The sequence below is a fragment of the Typopeltis vanoorti genome, chromosome 1, assembly GCF_054136105.1.
Source record: "Typopeltis vanoorti isolate ZY-2024b chromosome 1, IOZ_Tvanoo_1.0, whole genome shotgun sequence".
Lineage (NCBI taxonomy): Eukaryota > Metazoa > Arthropoda > Arachnida > Uropygi > Thelyphonidae > Typopeltis > Typopeltis vanoorti.
This window is the reverse complement of record NC_143549.1, coordinates 72,057,923-72,073,864: the sequence shown is the minus strand read 5'-3', so window position 1 is coordinate 72,073,864 and position 15,942 is coordinate 72,057,923. Positions and strand designations below refer to the sequence as shown.

Below are 15,942 nucleotides of genomic sequence, written 5' to 3'. Positions count from 1 at the left end.
CATCCATTTTACACCTACTTTATTCAGTGTTTTGACCATCAGAATATATTCATACATTGATACCATTATGTATTTCTTTGTCAGTTCTGAAGCAGCGTTTATTTCCTTATTGCTCAATTCCTCATTTCATGCTATAGCTCCAAGCTGTCTCCTAAGCTTGTCATAATCACCAGCCTTGTACTTCCACATATATCCATTCCTCACAGAGTTGGCTTATAACAACTATATAGTGCACTGTTTTCCTTCATTAAATCCTTTGTGAAAAGGTGTCCAAAGCACGATCTGTTAGCCCTGATTTGCTGCCATCACTATGGCAGCAAATGAATTTCTTGTGTTCTTCAAATGTTAATAGATCTCCTGTCAGTTCATAGTAGGCTAAGTTACAGTCACAGGGCACTTCATAACTACCAGGATTTGATAGAGGATGGAGTTTGTCCTTTGATCATGATGCGGAGATCATATTTCTAAAATATTTTGCAGTTAAGATTATTTAGTACTTTAGGTTCACTATGATTGAACCTTAAACTGATTCACCTCTTAACATTCACAACACATGCCAGCAATGTATTCCACCCACCCACCATTTCCATATCAAAAATGTATTCCTTGCTAAGCTCTTCATCACACCTTATTATAGGGATCCCAGATACATTGGAAACAAATACAGGACACTTATGACTGAGGGTGAAAGTTTAGGATGTGCATCCATCACATATTCCAGTCTTATAAAATGATTCTAACTTTCCAAGTGTGTGCGTGGTAAGGTTTACTATGCACACACACTTTACTAAGTATAAGTAAACGAATAGTAAATCAAATTGTTAGGCTGCATATTTTCATTAAGTCACTTTACGTTGCTTTCAAATGGTGTTTTACTTACTATTATAGATACAAAATAGATTGTTAATACAGTAATGCTGTTCTCACCTGACAATATTCTTATTAATCAATCAGTCTTGCTCACTCTTGCAATACTTTTCTGAAAACAATTGTTTGTTTTTAAGAATCATGGCATGAAAAGCTACACAATCCTCACTGAAGAATGATTTTATAATAAGCATTGATTTTACAGTTTTTATAGACAATTTGTTTTTCTCATCAGCATTTTTTAAGAGATCCATCCAGACTTCATCTAAATGTTTGGATTTCAGCATGTCCTTCACTTCACTATCTTCTTTGGACTCCAGAGCTGTTTTCACTATCATTACTTCAAACAAATCAGATCTCTCTAAAATACAGGACAAAAATCTGTCACGAAGAGTTTTCTTGGGACAACGGGACGCATTAGCCAAAAATGGGATGATCCCATATTTTACAGGATGTCTGGGATCCCTACCTTATTATCATTATTATTAAAGAACTTCCACAGATAGTCTCTTGCTCTCTCCTTTCACCCTCCACTATATGTATAATATTCTGTATATTAATAATCTGATAAAATCTACCCAACTTAAGCATCTCTATCATATCACCTCTTTTCCACTTATCTCCTAAATGCAGTATTTACTCTACAATTTACATTTCCTCAACCTCTTCTGATAACCATCATTCTGGATTCTAAATTAAACTTGCCACCAACTTATATTCTTGCTTAATCCTTTATCCAAGTAAGTAGACATAGTTTTGTGTGAAAGCTTCAAAGCACACACTCTGAATGAAAGGAAGTGTGCTTTGCATTGTGGAATACTAAGGCAACTGATGTGAAGTCATCAGCCTCTTTATACAAGTAGTCTAGTTGTGTTTCATGAACAAACTATGTTTGCTTACATGCATAAAGGATTGAACAAAAAGATAATTTATTGACATGTTTAATTTAATTTTTAACCAAATGGAAAAACTTTCTGCAACTAATTCTGGATTCTAATACTGCCTTAGTTACTCATCTCTAGATCCAGCATCACTCCAAAGTCTTCACATCACAATGGGAACTAAACAACCAAATCTGAGTGCGGTAGTCTACGTGTTATCTTACCAATGACTTAAACAGCAAACAATTTGCCTCGAAACCATCAGGTCTGGCCACTGTCAACCATCATCATCCCCAGATTTTGAATCTTAACCATTCCTGAAATTTCATCAATACAGTATATAGCTCTGTACTTTCACCTTTCCAAGTGTAACACCTTGCGCTTTTAAGATTAAAACTGTAATCACACTCATTCATTGAAGCTAAAGGTCTACTGCAGAGAATTTTCAGCATCACTCCTCATAACTCTTTCCACCTTTGCATCATTAGCAAACAAATGGATTCCTCCTGTCAATCCACATGAATTTTCACAAATAAATTAAACAGCAGGGCTCAAAAAAAACAGAACCCTGTGGCACTCCACTGGATACATTCCTTTGTTACGACACTCCCCACATACACAGCTTGACAATGAATGTTATACTGATATGGAAATGACCTGATTAAATACTGATATGATATTACATATCAAGAGTCATTGACAACATAGTCTCATGAAATGAGTATACACTCATTTCTTGAAATAACTGCCTTCTAATTTCTAATGCTTTCCATTTCAGATATATTGGTTAAGAGTAAAAAAACCAAGATGTCTTATTTCACTACAGACTGTCGTTTTGGTGCTGGAATAGGCTGAAATAGCTGTCTGTGACCTTAGCTGAAAAATCTAGCTAGGAGGAATATCTGTAACTGTGGCTAAAGACAGATTAATATTGTATTAAGGTTTGTGAAAATAAAGGATTTGTGAAATACTCAGGTGTACATAATTTTTGCAACACAATATATTTTTCATGGTTTCACATAGGAATCCAAATTATAATCTTGTATAATTGTTTTATTTTTTATACCAATTCCACTAACAAAGTGATATATGAAGAACGGTATGAAGAAATATCTTTAGGGAACTAATTGTAGTATATAGAATTTTCTGAAAGAATAGGAAGGTGGAGAGAACGAAGTTTTTATTATTATTACGGGCGACTCCAGGGAGTCCTTAGACTCATCGAGGGAGGCCCCTAAACATCATGTCCACAACTATATGGCATTCTCACAGTATCTAATACACCTTGCCTTGAACTCACTCACCGTCATAGCACCCGCAACAGACTCTGGCAGCTTATTCTACTCATTTATTACACTAAAAGTAAAGAACCCAGCTCTAACACCCTTGCTAACCACACTCTTGCCCAGCTTCCATAGGTGTCCCCTAGTTCTCCCACCATCAATCCTGATATCAAAAATATCCTCTGAATTAATCCTATAGAAACCCTTTAGCAATTTGAATGTCTCAATCATATCTCCCCTTTTCTGCCTATCAACTAATTTCTGCAACCCACAAATCTTCAACCTGTTTTCATAAGGTTCATTTCATAGACCTGTTATCATCTTGGTCACTCGCCTCTGGATCCTCTCAACCTCCTCCCCATCAAGAAGAAACCTAGGTGACCAAATCTGGGCACAGTAGTCAAGATGAGGTATTATCAAGGCTCGGTACAGAGGTACAATAACTTGCTTGTCTCTGCTCATCAAAGTATTTTTCAACAACCAAGTGAGTTGATGAGCTGATTTAGCCACTTTTGCAATGTGCCCCCTAAACTTCATCTCCCTATCCACCAACACTCCCAAGTCCCTGGCCTCATCAATCTCCTGGAGTACAGTTCCACCAATGTAAGTTAATGACAGCAGAAGAATTGTGTCCTTTGAGAACAGAAGTGGAAAACAGTAGTACATGTGAAGATTATAAAGCTGTCTGTATGAAGTTAAGATCAATACTAAAATATATTTGAGAAGATATTGCTAGGCCAGGGAATGTGGAGTACACTGATTGTAAAATGTGTAGACAGTACTTGGCCAAGTAAAAAATAGGTGATCCTAATGGAAATTTTAATTATATGAATGTTGATGGGAAAAAACAGAGATAGTATATGGTAACAAGGAGAGTGAATTTGGTGAGCTTCTGCAGGATAACTACCTTAAGCAGCATGGGATGAAATTAGTGCAAGGTTTTGTGGTGTTAGATTTGGTGATACCCTCACAGGATGTGATTGTGAATGAGGTATCAACACTGTTACCAACTGGTGAGAGTGATCATGATGTACTAGTTTGGAAGGTAGTCAAACAGGTAAAGGTCATTGTCAAGAAGGTTTATATATGGGCAACTATAAGGTGGGTGATTGTGAGAAGTTCCATAGTCAACCACATCAATACATTGGATTCATGAGCTGTGAAGAAAAAAATGTTGACAGTGCATGGGAAATTATAAATTATTTAATGAGCACTTTATCTGATACAATCATTGCATAACTGCATACCAAGATTAAGCAAATATATAGAGTAGGAGTGAGATGGTCAATAACACCTTTCTTTTCCCACATTGCTTGCATTCTGAGAAAAGAAGATATTATTGAGGAAGTACAAGACAGTTTTTAGTGATGAGATGCACAAGGAATAAAATCTGCAGGCCAGATAGGAGACAACCATGGTAAAAAAAGAAAAGTAGAATATGAGAGGAGACTGGCCAGTTACATCAAAGATAATCCAAGGGAATTTTTCTGCTGTATGGCAAGTAAGAAGAATAATTATGGAAAGGTGGATAGTTATAGTAATAAAGTGACCATAGCAAGCAATATTATTATTATTATTATTATGTGACACCTCCAGGGAGTCCCAAGACTCATCAAGGGAGAGTGTGCCAACAGCATCGAATGACTGAACCCTGTCCAACTACTAACTGTGCTCAAACTTGCTTAAGCCATTAGTAGCAGAGGCTCTACCAATCGACCACCCTTTGTAATAGAGTTATTTAATGAGCCCTTTATCAGTGTTTATCATGCTGGTGTAATGTGTGTAGGATGCTGTGCAACATTCAGGAATTAGAGGAAAAAGAATCAGAGCTGTATTAAGTTTCTTGGGATATTAATAAGGCTGTGGAAATGGACTTATATGCTTCATCCTATATCACCCCATATCAATTTATTTGATGGTATTAATTCACAACACAGAAAAATAAGAAAATAATTAATATTTATTTAACTTATTTCACTGGAATTATATCCAGCATCATCACAGCACACACACACAAAAAAAAACATTTGTCACAGTACATGAACAGCAACAACTGGTTAACAGTGAGATCAGTTTAAAAAAATTGTAATGGTCAACACAAGAAACTAAAGTCTTAATTGGTGTCATCTATTGTTGGAGAGAAAGAGAGAGAGAAAAGAGAAAAGTATTAATTATATCTTAAATGACTGCCTCAAGATTTTTGGTAAATTGATACAGCCATACATGTCAAGGTTAGGAGAATGTTTTAAAACCACTACTGTTTCCAAAAACAATTTCTCTGACTCATAATGACTTCTTTTTAGCACTTGTGTTTTCTTCCATTTGATCCTGTGTAAAGGGATATCCAAGCATGGTCTGCTAGTCCTGACTTACTAAGCACTCTAGATGTATTTTTAGATGTGCTCTGAATGTATGGGATGATAACAGTTTTGATGTAGTCTTGTGTATTATGCAGTGATGGTGATTTCCAAGGAGCATTTTAATATTTTGTCTGTTCTTTGAGGATAAAAGCGTGATGCAAGTAAGTGGGTTCAGTGGATAAGAATAGTGTCATTGGAACAACAGATAGCTCTGTGAGTTAGTGTTTTTTAGGATGCCAGACTGTTGAGCTGGATAATGGTGTGATTGCTTGTGCAAATATCGCCCTATATGTACTTTACTTCTCTCTATATATATTCAACAACAGATGCCCAATTAGGATACTAGCAAAATATCAGAAAATAAGATAAGTAAATATTATTTTCTTATTATTCTGTGTTGTGAATTCATCATCAACATCATCATCATGCCTATCAAGGAATTAGGCCTAAAGTGGCCTGTTGCGGCTTTAGAAGTCACCGTTGAATCTTTTAAGATTCAACGGTGACTTCTAAACGTTGTGAATTAATACTGTCAAATAAATTGATGTAAACTGCCAACACATTGCCTTTCTACTCATTTATCATATTTTTAAGAAATGTGCAAAAGAGTTATCATCATCAAATTCCTGACATGTACAGGATATGATAGTACTACATGAAAAATTTACATCATTACTAACTTCCTATCCACAATTTTCCTCCAAACCAATCTGTTACCTGTCAAGACTCCAACATTTTCAGATCTTATATTTCTATCTTCTAAGGCACTTTTTACCATATCAATCCACCTATATCTTGGTCTTCCTCTAGATCTTTTTCCAGCTAACCTGGCAGAGAACACTTGTTTTGTAATTTTTCATTTTCCTTTCTATTTAAGTCACCATACCACAGATTAGCTCTGCAAACACATTCCTGGATGCTAACAATATCAAGTTCTTTCCTAATATCCTCGTTTTTAATATCATATTGCCATTGATGCCATCTGTTCAAGCCCCTAATCTTTCTCAGGACTCTCATATCTGCAGTCTCTAGTCTTTGGTCAAGTGTTTTTCTTCTAACCCAGTTCTCAGATCCATAAGTTAAAATTGGTTTGAACACTGTCTTGTATACAGCTGATTTAGTGTTTTGACTAATTTCTCTCTTATTCCATATAAATTTATTCAGTTGACTTCCTACCATACCAGCTTTCTGTTCAAGCCCCTAATCTTTCTCAGGACTCTCATATCTCTAGTCTCTAGTCTTTGGTCAAGTGTTTTTCTTCTAACCCAGTTCTCAGATCCATAAGTTAAAATTGGTTTGAACACTGTCTTGTATACAGCTGATAAATTTATTATTATAAATTTATTCAGTTGACTTCCTACAATACACCAGCTTTGTTGATTCTGTTGTCTACTTCCATATTTAATTTACCATCATCACTAAAATTCATGCTTAAAGTAGCTGAAATGTTTTTTTACTTGTTCTATAGGTTCTCCATTCAGAATGCAGTTGATACTTTCAATGCTTCTGCCTATTTTCATTATCTTTGTCTTTTTATTGCTGACCTTCATACCATATCTATTACAACATTTATTCAATTTAGTCAGTTAATCTTGCAGACTTGTAGTGGATTTATTTAAAAGTATAACATCATCCACATAAAGCAAAGAGCTGACATTAACATCTCCAGTTTCATATCAGGTCTAATACCTCTTTCCTCCATAATTTGATCCATATAGATAATGAATAACAGAGGGGATAATGTACATCCTTGTCAGACACCAGATCTAACATTACACCATCTTCTGGTACTTCCTTTAATTCTAACTGCTGACTTACAACTCAAATAAAGACTAAATATTGCTTATTTAAATTATTTAAATTAAGGGGATATTAAATCCCACATTGTTTTAAAACCAAATAAGAAACTCAAAGATTGGAATCAGAGAGTTTCATGCCGAATATAGTAAACTATAAAGTATCAGCGATCGCTAGCGTGAGCTAATGCAAGTGACCCTAGTACGTAGTACAATACTGGACAACTCGTAGCAAAGGTGTTCGGCTTTAAAACAATGTGGGAGTTAATATCCCCTTAATTTAAATAATGTTTATATTGCCGAAATGAAGCTTATTAGCTCTTTATATTTAAGTAACTTAATGGGTGCACCTGTTTGGAAACTCGTATAGCAGAGTATATAAGTTCTTTTCGCTATACACTTTGGTATTAGTTTGGTCTAGCTACTCACTGATGAAGCCTCAAAAAAGGCTGAAACCAGTCTGGGTAGTGACCTCCCACCATAATGTAATAACAGCATACATTTCCTAGGAAATGTGTTTTTACATTATGGAAAATACCTAAGAATAGCGATCAGAACTTCACCACCTTTGCTACGAGTTGTCCGGTATTGTACTACGTACTAGGGTCACTTGCATTAGCTCATGCTAGTGATCGCCGATACTTTATAGTTTGCTACATTTGGCATGAAACTCTCTGATTCCAATCTTTGAGTTTCTTATTCGGTTTTAAAACAATGTGGGATTTAATACCCCCTTAATTTAAATAACGTTTATATCGCCGAAATGAAGCTTATTAGCTCTTTATATTTAAGTAACTAAATATTGCTTGATATAATGTTCCGCTGACACCATACAACTGTAGCGTTCTTAATAGCTTTGCTTTTGACACCTTGTCATATGCCTTTTCCAGATCTACAAAACTTAATTACACATCTTCGTTAAATTCCCATGATTTCTCAACTGTTTGTTGTAAATGAAAATCTGATCCTGACAGTCTCTATTTGGACTGAATCCAGGACAAATAGAGCTTTTCTTTTCTTCCACAATCCTTCTCAATTCTCAAGTATACTTGCATAAATGTTTCCAGGAACACTCAGTAGAGAAATACTCCTGTAATTCTCACATTCAGTTTTATTTCCCTTTTTATATATGGGGTACTATGAGAACTGTACTCCAATCATCTGGAATTCATCCCTCTGTCCAGGCCTTTTGAACTATGCAATGCAGTCATTGTAAGAAATTTTATACCTCCATACTTCAGCATTATTATTATTATTTGTCACCTCCACTGAGTCCAAAAACTCATCTACTCTACAAATCTATCTCCACCATTCATAATCCACCAACTGACCAAAACTACACCAATGCCATCTATCCCCAACCACCACCACTACGACTAGTATTTCCACAGACAATCACAAACATCCATGCCCACGGTATGATTCGAACCCGTAGCCTTTTTTGGCTGGGGAACGGATATGCTAACCACTCGGCAAGCCAGGCTGGCATTTTTGGTCAAATATCATCTACTCCAGGTGCCTTTCCACATTTCAGGTTTCGATGGGTTTTTTCTACTTCAAGTATGGATATGTATTCCTAACTGCATGTCTGTTAATTTTTTTTTTGCTACTGTGCTGATATCACTGCACATTAGTAAAATTTCATTTAGCAATTTTTTGAAGTAATTACTCCATACTTCAAGGATATCTTTTTCACCAGTTTTCATGTCACCTTTATTATCTCTAATTCCTTTTACAGAGATTCCTTTCACAGAATATCTTGCCACCCTCTTGATATTTATTTTCTATGTTCATACCAAAGTCTTCCAATGACTTTTGTTTAGCTAGTTTTACAGTGTTTATTTTTCTTACATTTGTCTCTGTATTCTCTAAGAGCACAAGCTGACTTATTTGCCAGTAACTTTTGATTTGCTTTCTTCTTTTCCTTTACTATCTCTTTAACTTCCTGTGTCCATTTTTCTTTCCTTGCAGACAACTTGCAGACATTGATTGATTCAGCCTCTCTGGCTGAATCAATCAATGTTTTCTTTACGACTTGCCAGTGAATCTCCAAGTTTTGGTTCCTGTTCTCAAACTCGTTCCTTTTTTCTTCAATGATGTTTGTGTATTTTAGTCTACACTTCACATCTGAGAGCAGCTCAACTTTTCTTTGTTTAAGAACTTTCTTACATGCTCTTCTTTTCAATATGAAATTCAATTTTATCCTGCTCAAGACTAAATGGTGACCAATTTCAAATCCTCTGTACACTCTAGTGTCCTGCATCAGTGAGAAAATATCGCTATTAACAATAACATAGTCAATGAGACTTTTCTTATTCCTTGCCTCTTCTGTCCATGTGAATTTGTGCACATTTTTATGTTGGAACATGGTGTTAGTAATAACCAGTCCATGTTCTGAGCAGAAATTCAGCCGCCATTTGCCATTATTATTAGCTTTGCTCTTTTCTCCAAATTTTCCAAAATATTTTTGTATGTCTTGCAATCACTTCCTACTCTGCTATTTAGATCCCCAACTAGGACCAACTATCCTTTTTCATTGTGTCAGTAGCTTTCTCTAGAGCCTCAAAAAATTCTTCCACTTCTACCTTAGTAGAGCCTTCTGTGGGACCATAGGCACAAATAAGTCTCATTGTCCAGTTCCCCATTCTGATATTTGTCCACATCACTCTACTTGAGACTGCCTGCCATTCAAGAAGATTAGCATCATATTTTGTGTTGAATACCATGGATATGCCTTCTTTTCCTTGATTCTCATTGTCTGAATATAACATTTTGTATTTATTGCTCAGAAAGATCTCACCAGTTTTTGCCTTTTTTTGTTTCAGTCCCTATTATGTCGATCTGGTACTTATCTAATCCCTCAGCTAGCACCATTTGTTTGCCACTCAGGCTTCTTATGTTGATAGTACCGATCTTGAACTCTGGTGATGTTGAGGTGGAGTAAGTTTTAGAATTTGTTCCAGTAGCTGATTTTTCGCTGTTTGCCCTGGTTCCCTGGCAAAAACAACGGGGGCCCTTGTTTAACCAGGCGAAGCCCCAGCCAGCATGAAATTCTGTCATGTTGTACCATCATTGTGTATTGTGGTTTAAACAATAAAAATACAATTTGGTTGGCTAAATCCCAAATTGCCAGCCCATTCTTGTTCATTCAGTATCCAGGTAGATACCCAACAGGGTGCACCACGAGAAGGTGAGGATTGGACATTAGGTCAGAAGCCCTGGTCAGTTCTCCGCATTCCTTTAAAGGCTATGTGGAGGTGTCCTCTCAGTTATACAACTTTGACCCAAAAGAATTATCTGGTTATTTAATGATAGTCGTGCAATGGAAAAGATTCTAAGGAATGGAAAGAAAGTGAAACAGTGCCTCCACAAACTTGGTTTTAGGACAGAAATTTCCAACTGAAGACTGGTCTGTACATCTACAGTTGTTATCAAGGTATTGGAGAAACTGGTTAGGAATAGAATACAGGATTAAGTTGATGGACACAAGATTAATTGATCTGTGAAGGGCAGATCTTGTTTAGCAATCTGCTTAAATTTTATGATAAGGTGACATGTTTCATAAGGGAGATTCTTATGTAGCGATATTCTTTGCAAAGGAATTTGATAGTGAAAAACTGGTGTATAAGTTGCAGAAGATGGGATTGGATAACATATTGATTAGATAAACTGAAGATCGGTTTAATGAATAATACCAGCACATGGACTATTGTGCTCAAATTTGATCATCTAGTTTTCATTGTGATGTGAAAAACACTAGAGAGAGTCCAAAGATGAATGACCAACGTGATATTGGGACTCTGAAGTGTTGGTTATGTTATATTATGCAGAACAGTTGGGGAATGTGGAGTATAGAGTTTGATGGATGGAAGGAAAAGAATAGATATGATAGAGATCAGCAAATTGATTAAGGAAGTTTACTAAATTAATACAGAAGAAATTATAAAAAGAGTGGATGGTAAGATGGGAAGAATGAGAGGCCATCCCTGTAAGTTGTGTACAGATTTCTCACACCTTGGAAGAAAGGCGAGAAATAGATTTTTTAAAAGGAGAGTGGAATGCATTGCTAGAATATGTGGTGAATGCAGGGAGTAAATGAGTTCAAGGTTCAATATGATAGACATGTTGCTGGTTGAGTCGACCTTCCACATTGAGTCTACTGACTCCACAGAGCTTACTGTAATAGTAATAATAATGATAATAATAATAATAGTACTAAGGCAATCTTGAAGCTAGAAATTTTGAGCACTACATGGTTTGTCATATGAGCAGGAGGAATGGAGAGTGCTATTAACTGTGAACAGTATTTGAAGTCAGTTGAGAGAAGGTTATTTATGTATACGAAGAAGAGGGTAAATAAAATAACAGACCCTTAGAAACAGCTGTATAATAGTAAAATCTGAATAGAGAGAGAGCACTATTTACCATAATATGCAGTGAATAATTCAAGAAAAAACTGGCAATCTATTTATTCATTTGTAAAGGATGGAAGGTAGACCATAAGATGGAATTTGCTGAGATTCTCTCAACACCATTTTTCTATCAAATGCCTTGGAAATATCAAGAGTGACAGCACAGGTTTCTGCAAACCTGTATATAGTTGACTGTTTTCCCAAGTGGTAAAGAAGCTCACCATTAGGAAGGGGAATTTGTTAAGGAGATGGTGTGTCTACTATTCTAGCAGGGTAGAAAGGTAGATGGTCATTAGTAATAACAAATACCTTGACATCCTTGCCCACTTGATCAGTGCTACTCAAGAAGGGAAGCCAGTTTGAGATTTGGGTGCTGAAATCCCTATTGAAAAAAATCTTACTATTTGGATATTTTTGACCATAGAAAGTTGAGATTTAGAGATAGGTTTTCAAAGAGGCCAGAGTAGTCATCAGAATTTGGACAGCAACAGAGACATTATATGAGTACAACATAGTTTGGGAAGGAAATTTTGAGTCAAAGTAAATCAAATGGTATAGGAGAATTCAAAGTTTTGCAATTTCTGACATAGGCTGTCAGCTTTGATGAATGCACAAGTGCTGCCCTTGTAGCAGAAGGAAAACTGTATAAGGCATAGTTTGGGCAAATGGATGTTGAGATGGAAGCTTAAGTTCTGTTAGGAATAAGCCTGGTTTAGAAGATCATGATGCATGTTGTTTACTAAATACATAGAGTACTAAATATTATAGGCAGCGATTGTCATGCCAGTTTTAGTATCATTAACTTTCAGTTGTGAAGATACTTCACATGCAAACTTCATTTGCTCATACTTAGGTGGAGGATTATAACAGAAATATCATTTTTTTGTCTACAATTCTCTTTCATAATTTACAAATTTCTTTCAAGATAAAATTTAATAACAATAAAGTACATTTTATATATATAAAATATAATGGCTCAGTTAAGTAAGTTTGAGCACAGTTAGTAGTTGGAAGGGGAACAATAGTTCGATGCTGTTGGCACACTCTCCCTCAATGAGTCTTTCGACTCCCTGGAGGTGTCAAATAATAATAATAATAACAGCTTACTTTGATATTTATATTTTAAAACTTCTTGCACAGTATGCTACTAGTAAGTAAAATAGATGTAACAGTGTAAAATTCTTTAAAAAATCCATTTTAATGTAATATATATATATATATAATATATCTTACCAGATTTCATTTTGATTTCCAGTGACTGGGCATTACAAAATTTTAAGGACTTTTGTTGCAAACACCACATAGATGCTTGATGAACAACTTCAGAAAATGGTTCATATTTTGGAAGTGAGAATATCCCACCTTCATCAATGGCATTGGGTAAAAAGTCTTCGATTCCTGAAATCAGATTTTGATAAGATATCTTATTAGAGTACTCCACTTTGTGTCACACTCACAAGTTTTACATATATCAAATCCACATACAAAATAATGCAAACCCCTTAGCATATCTGTGCCATGCGAAGGCAGGAGGATAAGTGTCAAATAGGGATTGTTGATATGTTTCACAAATGGCTAGATGTAGTCTGTGGGGAAAGACAGTGTGAGAGAAGTTGTTCCAAAGAACAGAGGTAGATGAAATAAAAGAAAAGTGACTCAGTAGGTTTGAAGGTTGACAGTAAACAGATGACTAGTAGCTGCTTATGTTCTTGCAGTCTTAGAAAAAAGTGAAGGAATAATTGTGGCCAGTTCATTAAAATACTCTCCATGAAAATACCTATAGAAGAGGCATGTGGTAGAGATAGAATACTAAAAGAATAACTGGAGTGAATCATTGAGAGAGGGTTTATCAGTTAAATGACTTCAACATCCAAGTAATCCTATAAGCTATTTTGCAAACTTTTGCAATATGCCCTCTGAACTTCATAGCTATGTCCACCATTATCCCCAAATTAATTTTGTGCACCATCACTATGATACACATTGAAGGTCAAGAAATTGATTCAGCACCATCAGTGCGATACACAGTATGTAACCTTTCTAGCTTTACACTTCTGCAACATTAAATTGACAACTGCTCACAACAACAGTTTATTTAAATCACTCTGGAAGAAAAAAAGGTTCAGAAGAAAGAGATGAAGAAAAAATTTCAGAGAGAGAACAAACAAGATTACTACATCACGTTTATTGACCACACCCCATCCCAGATTTGCATCAGCAAACTCAATATCCATCCCATTAAATCTTTCCCTTTTATAGAGGTATATGGTAGAGACAGAATATACAAATTAAAGAGTACTGGCCCAGATATAGAACCCTCAAGTGCACCATTAGTCACCTTAATTCTCATAGATTCCACTCCACCATATACTGCTCTCTCTCACTGGAGTTTGTCTGTCAGCTTTCCACCCCCATTCATTAAATGGTGCAAAAACTATCAGGTCATCCCAAAAAGTAACATCATTTTTTTATACTGTGTTTGTTCAAATGTGTCTCAGCTTGTCTAAACATGAATTTTAAAGCTTCATAAGTACTGCTAAGCTCAGGTGGCAATTCTAAGGAAATCTTACAAAAAACATCATACATAAGTTATTGATTAAATAACCCATTATTACTATGGAGGCCACGAAAGAGCATATCATGCTTTATGAGTTCAAAAAAAGGCAACAATGCTGTTAACACTGTAAAAAATGTGCAAGAAGTGTACGAGGGTGATCTGAAAAAGTTCTCGGCCTCGACCATAGATGGCAACATTATTGGCACTATCGGAAAGTCATTCTATCAAGTAGTTTGTTTTATACAGCTGTCTGATGCAAAAGTCTTGTCTGTATCCCTTGAAATGGATAAAATTGAGTATTGTGCAGTTATAAAATTCTTTGTAAAAGAAGGTTTAAGCCAAAAGAAATTCATTCGAACTCAAAGAAAGAGTGCCCATAAACTTCATAAAAGTTTATGGGCACTCTTCTCCTTCGTTTTCGACAATTAAGAAATGGGCTGTCGCGTATAAACATGGCTGTACCAGCCTTAAAGATGATCCACATGAAAGACACCCCAAAAATGTAACAACACCAGAAATCATTGATCGAGTGTACGATATGGTATTGGATGACCAGCGAGTAAATGTGCATGAAATTGCTGAGACTATAGACATTTCAAAAGAACATGTAGCATATATTTTGTACGAAGAATTGCAAATGAAAAGCTTTGCACAAGATAGGTGCCACACTTGCTCACAGCAAATCAAAAATGCACTCGCATAAAATTCTCTGAGTAGTGCGTGGAGCATTTTAACAAGAATAAACCTTGAAATTTTGATTTTGTGTGAATATTTATTACTATGGATGAGGCTTGGATTCACCATTACACACCAGAATCCAAACAGCAGTCAAAACAGTAGACAGAAGCTGGTTGTTCAGCACCAAAGAAGACAGAGTCAGTTTCCATCAGCAGGAAAGGTCATAGCATCAGCATTTTAGGATGCTAAAGGCATTTTGTTTATTAATTATCTTAAAAAGGGTAAAACAATAACCGGAGAATATTATTCCAATCTTTTAACCAGACAAGACGAAAAAACGAAGAAAAGACCCGGTTTGCAGAAGAAAAAATCATCTTTCATCAGGACAATGCACCTGCCCACAAAAGTGTTTTGGCAATGGGGAAATTAAGGGATCTGCATTATGAATTGTTGGACCATTCACCCTATTCCTCAGATTTGGCTCCCCCCTCTGACTTTTACCTCTTCCTCGCTGGTCAGTGTTTTTATTTGAATCAAGAGGTGATTGCAGCTGTAGAGGGGTATTTTGCAGATCTTACTGAGAACCACTACAGGGACGGGATAATGGCGGTGGAGCATCGCTGGAATAAATGTATTAGTCTTAAGGGAGATTATGTCGAAAACTAAAAATAATTTTGAAATTATAAATTCGGTTTTTCATTGTTAGGCTGAAAACTTTTCAGACCACCCTTGTATGGCAAATGTTTTGAATGTGCAAAAATGCCAGCAATGGTTTCAAAAATTTCGACAAGGGGACTTTAGCTTGAAAGGGTGCCCTTCATCCTCAGAAGGTTGTGTTAAGTGTCTGGTGGGATATGGCTAGTATTTTAAACTTTTGCCACAAAACCAAGCATTCAGTTGAAGTATGCTGTGAACAACTCAATCAACTGAATGAAAAACTGAAAGAAAAGAGGTGTTCTCTGGTCATTCAAAAGGGTGTTGTTTTTCACCATGATAATGCACCCCCCCCACCTCATAGTGCAAGAATTGCCTGTACCAAGATTGAGGAACTCAGCTGGGAAAAGCTTCAACATGCTCTGTATTCTCCTGATCTTGCAGCTTCAGATTA

At 36.0% G+C, this 15,942-nt stretch overlaps 1 protein-coding gene across 1 annotated transcript in view; it reads right to left on the bottom strand.

Annotated features, from left to right (window-relative positions):
- LOC150110082 (uncharacterized) overlaps positions 1–15,942 on the bottom strand; it is a 176,486-nt gene that overhangs the window by 24,890 nt on the left and 135,654 nt on the right. The window contains exon 8 of the mRNA XM_090408797.1: positions 12,833–12,997. Within this exon, the coding sequence (XP_090264923.1) occupies positions 12,833–12,997 (165 nt within the window). The remainder of the gene's footprint in view (positions 1–12,832; positions 12,998–15,942) is intronic.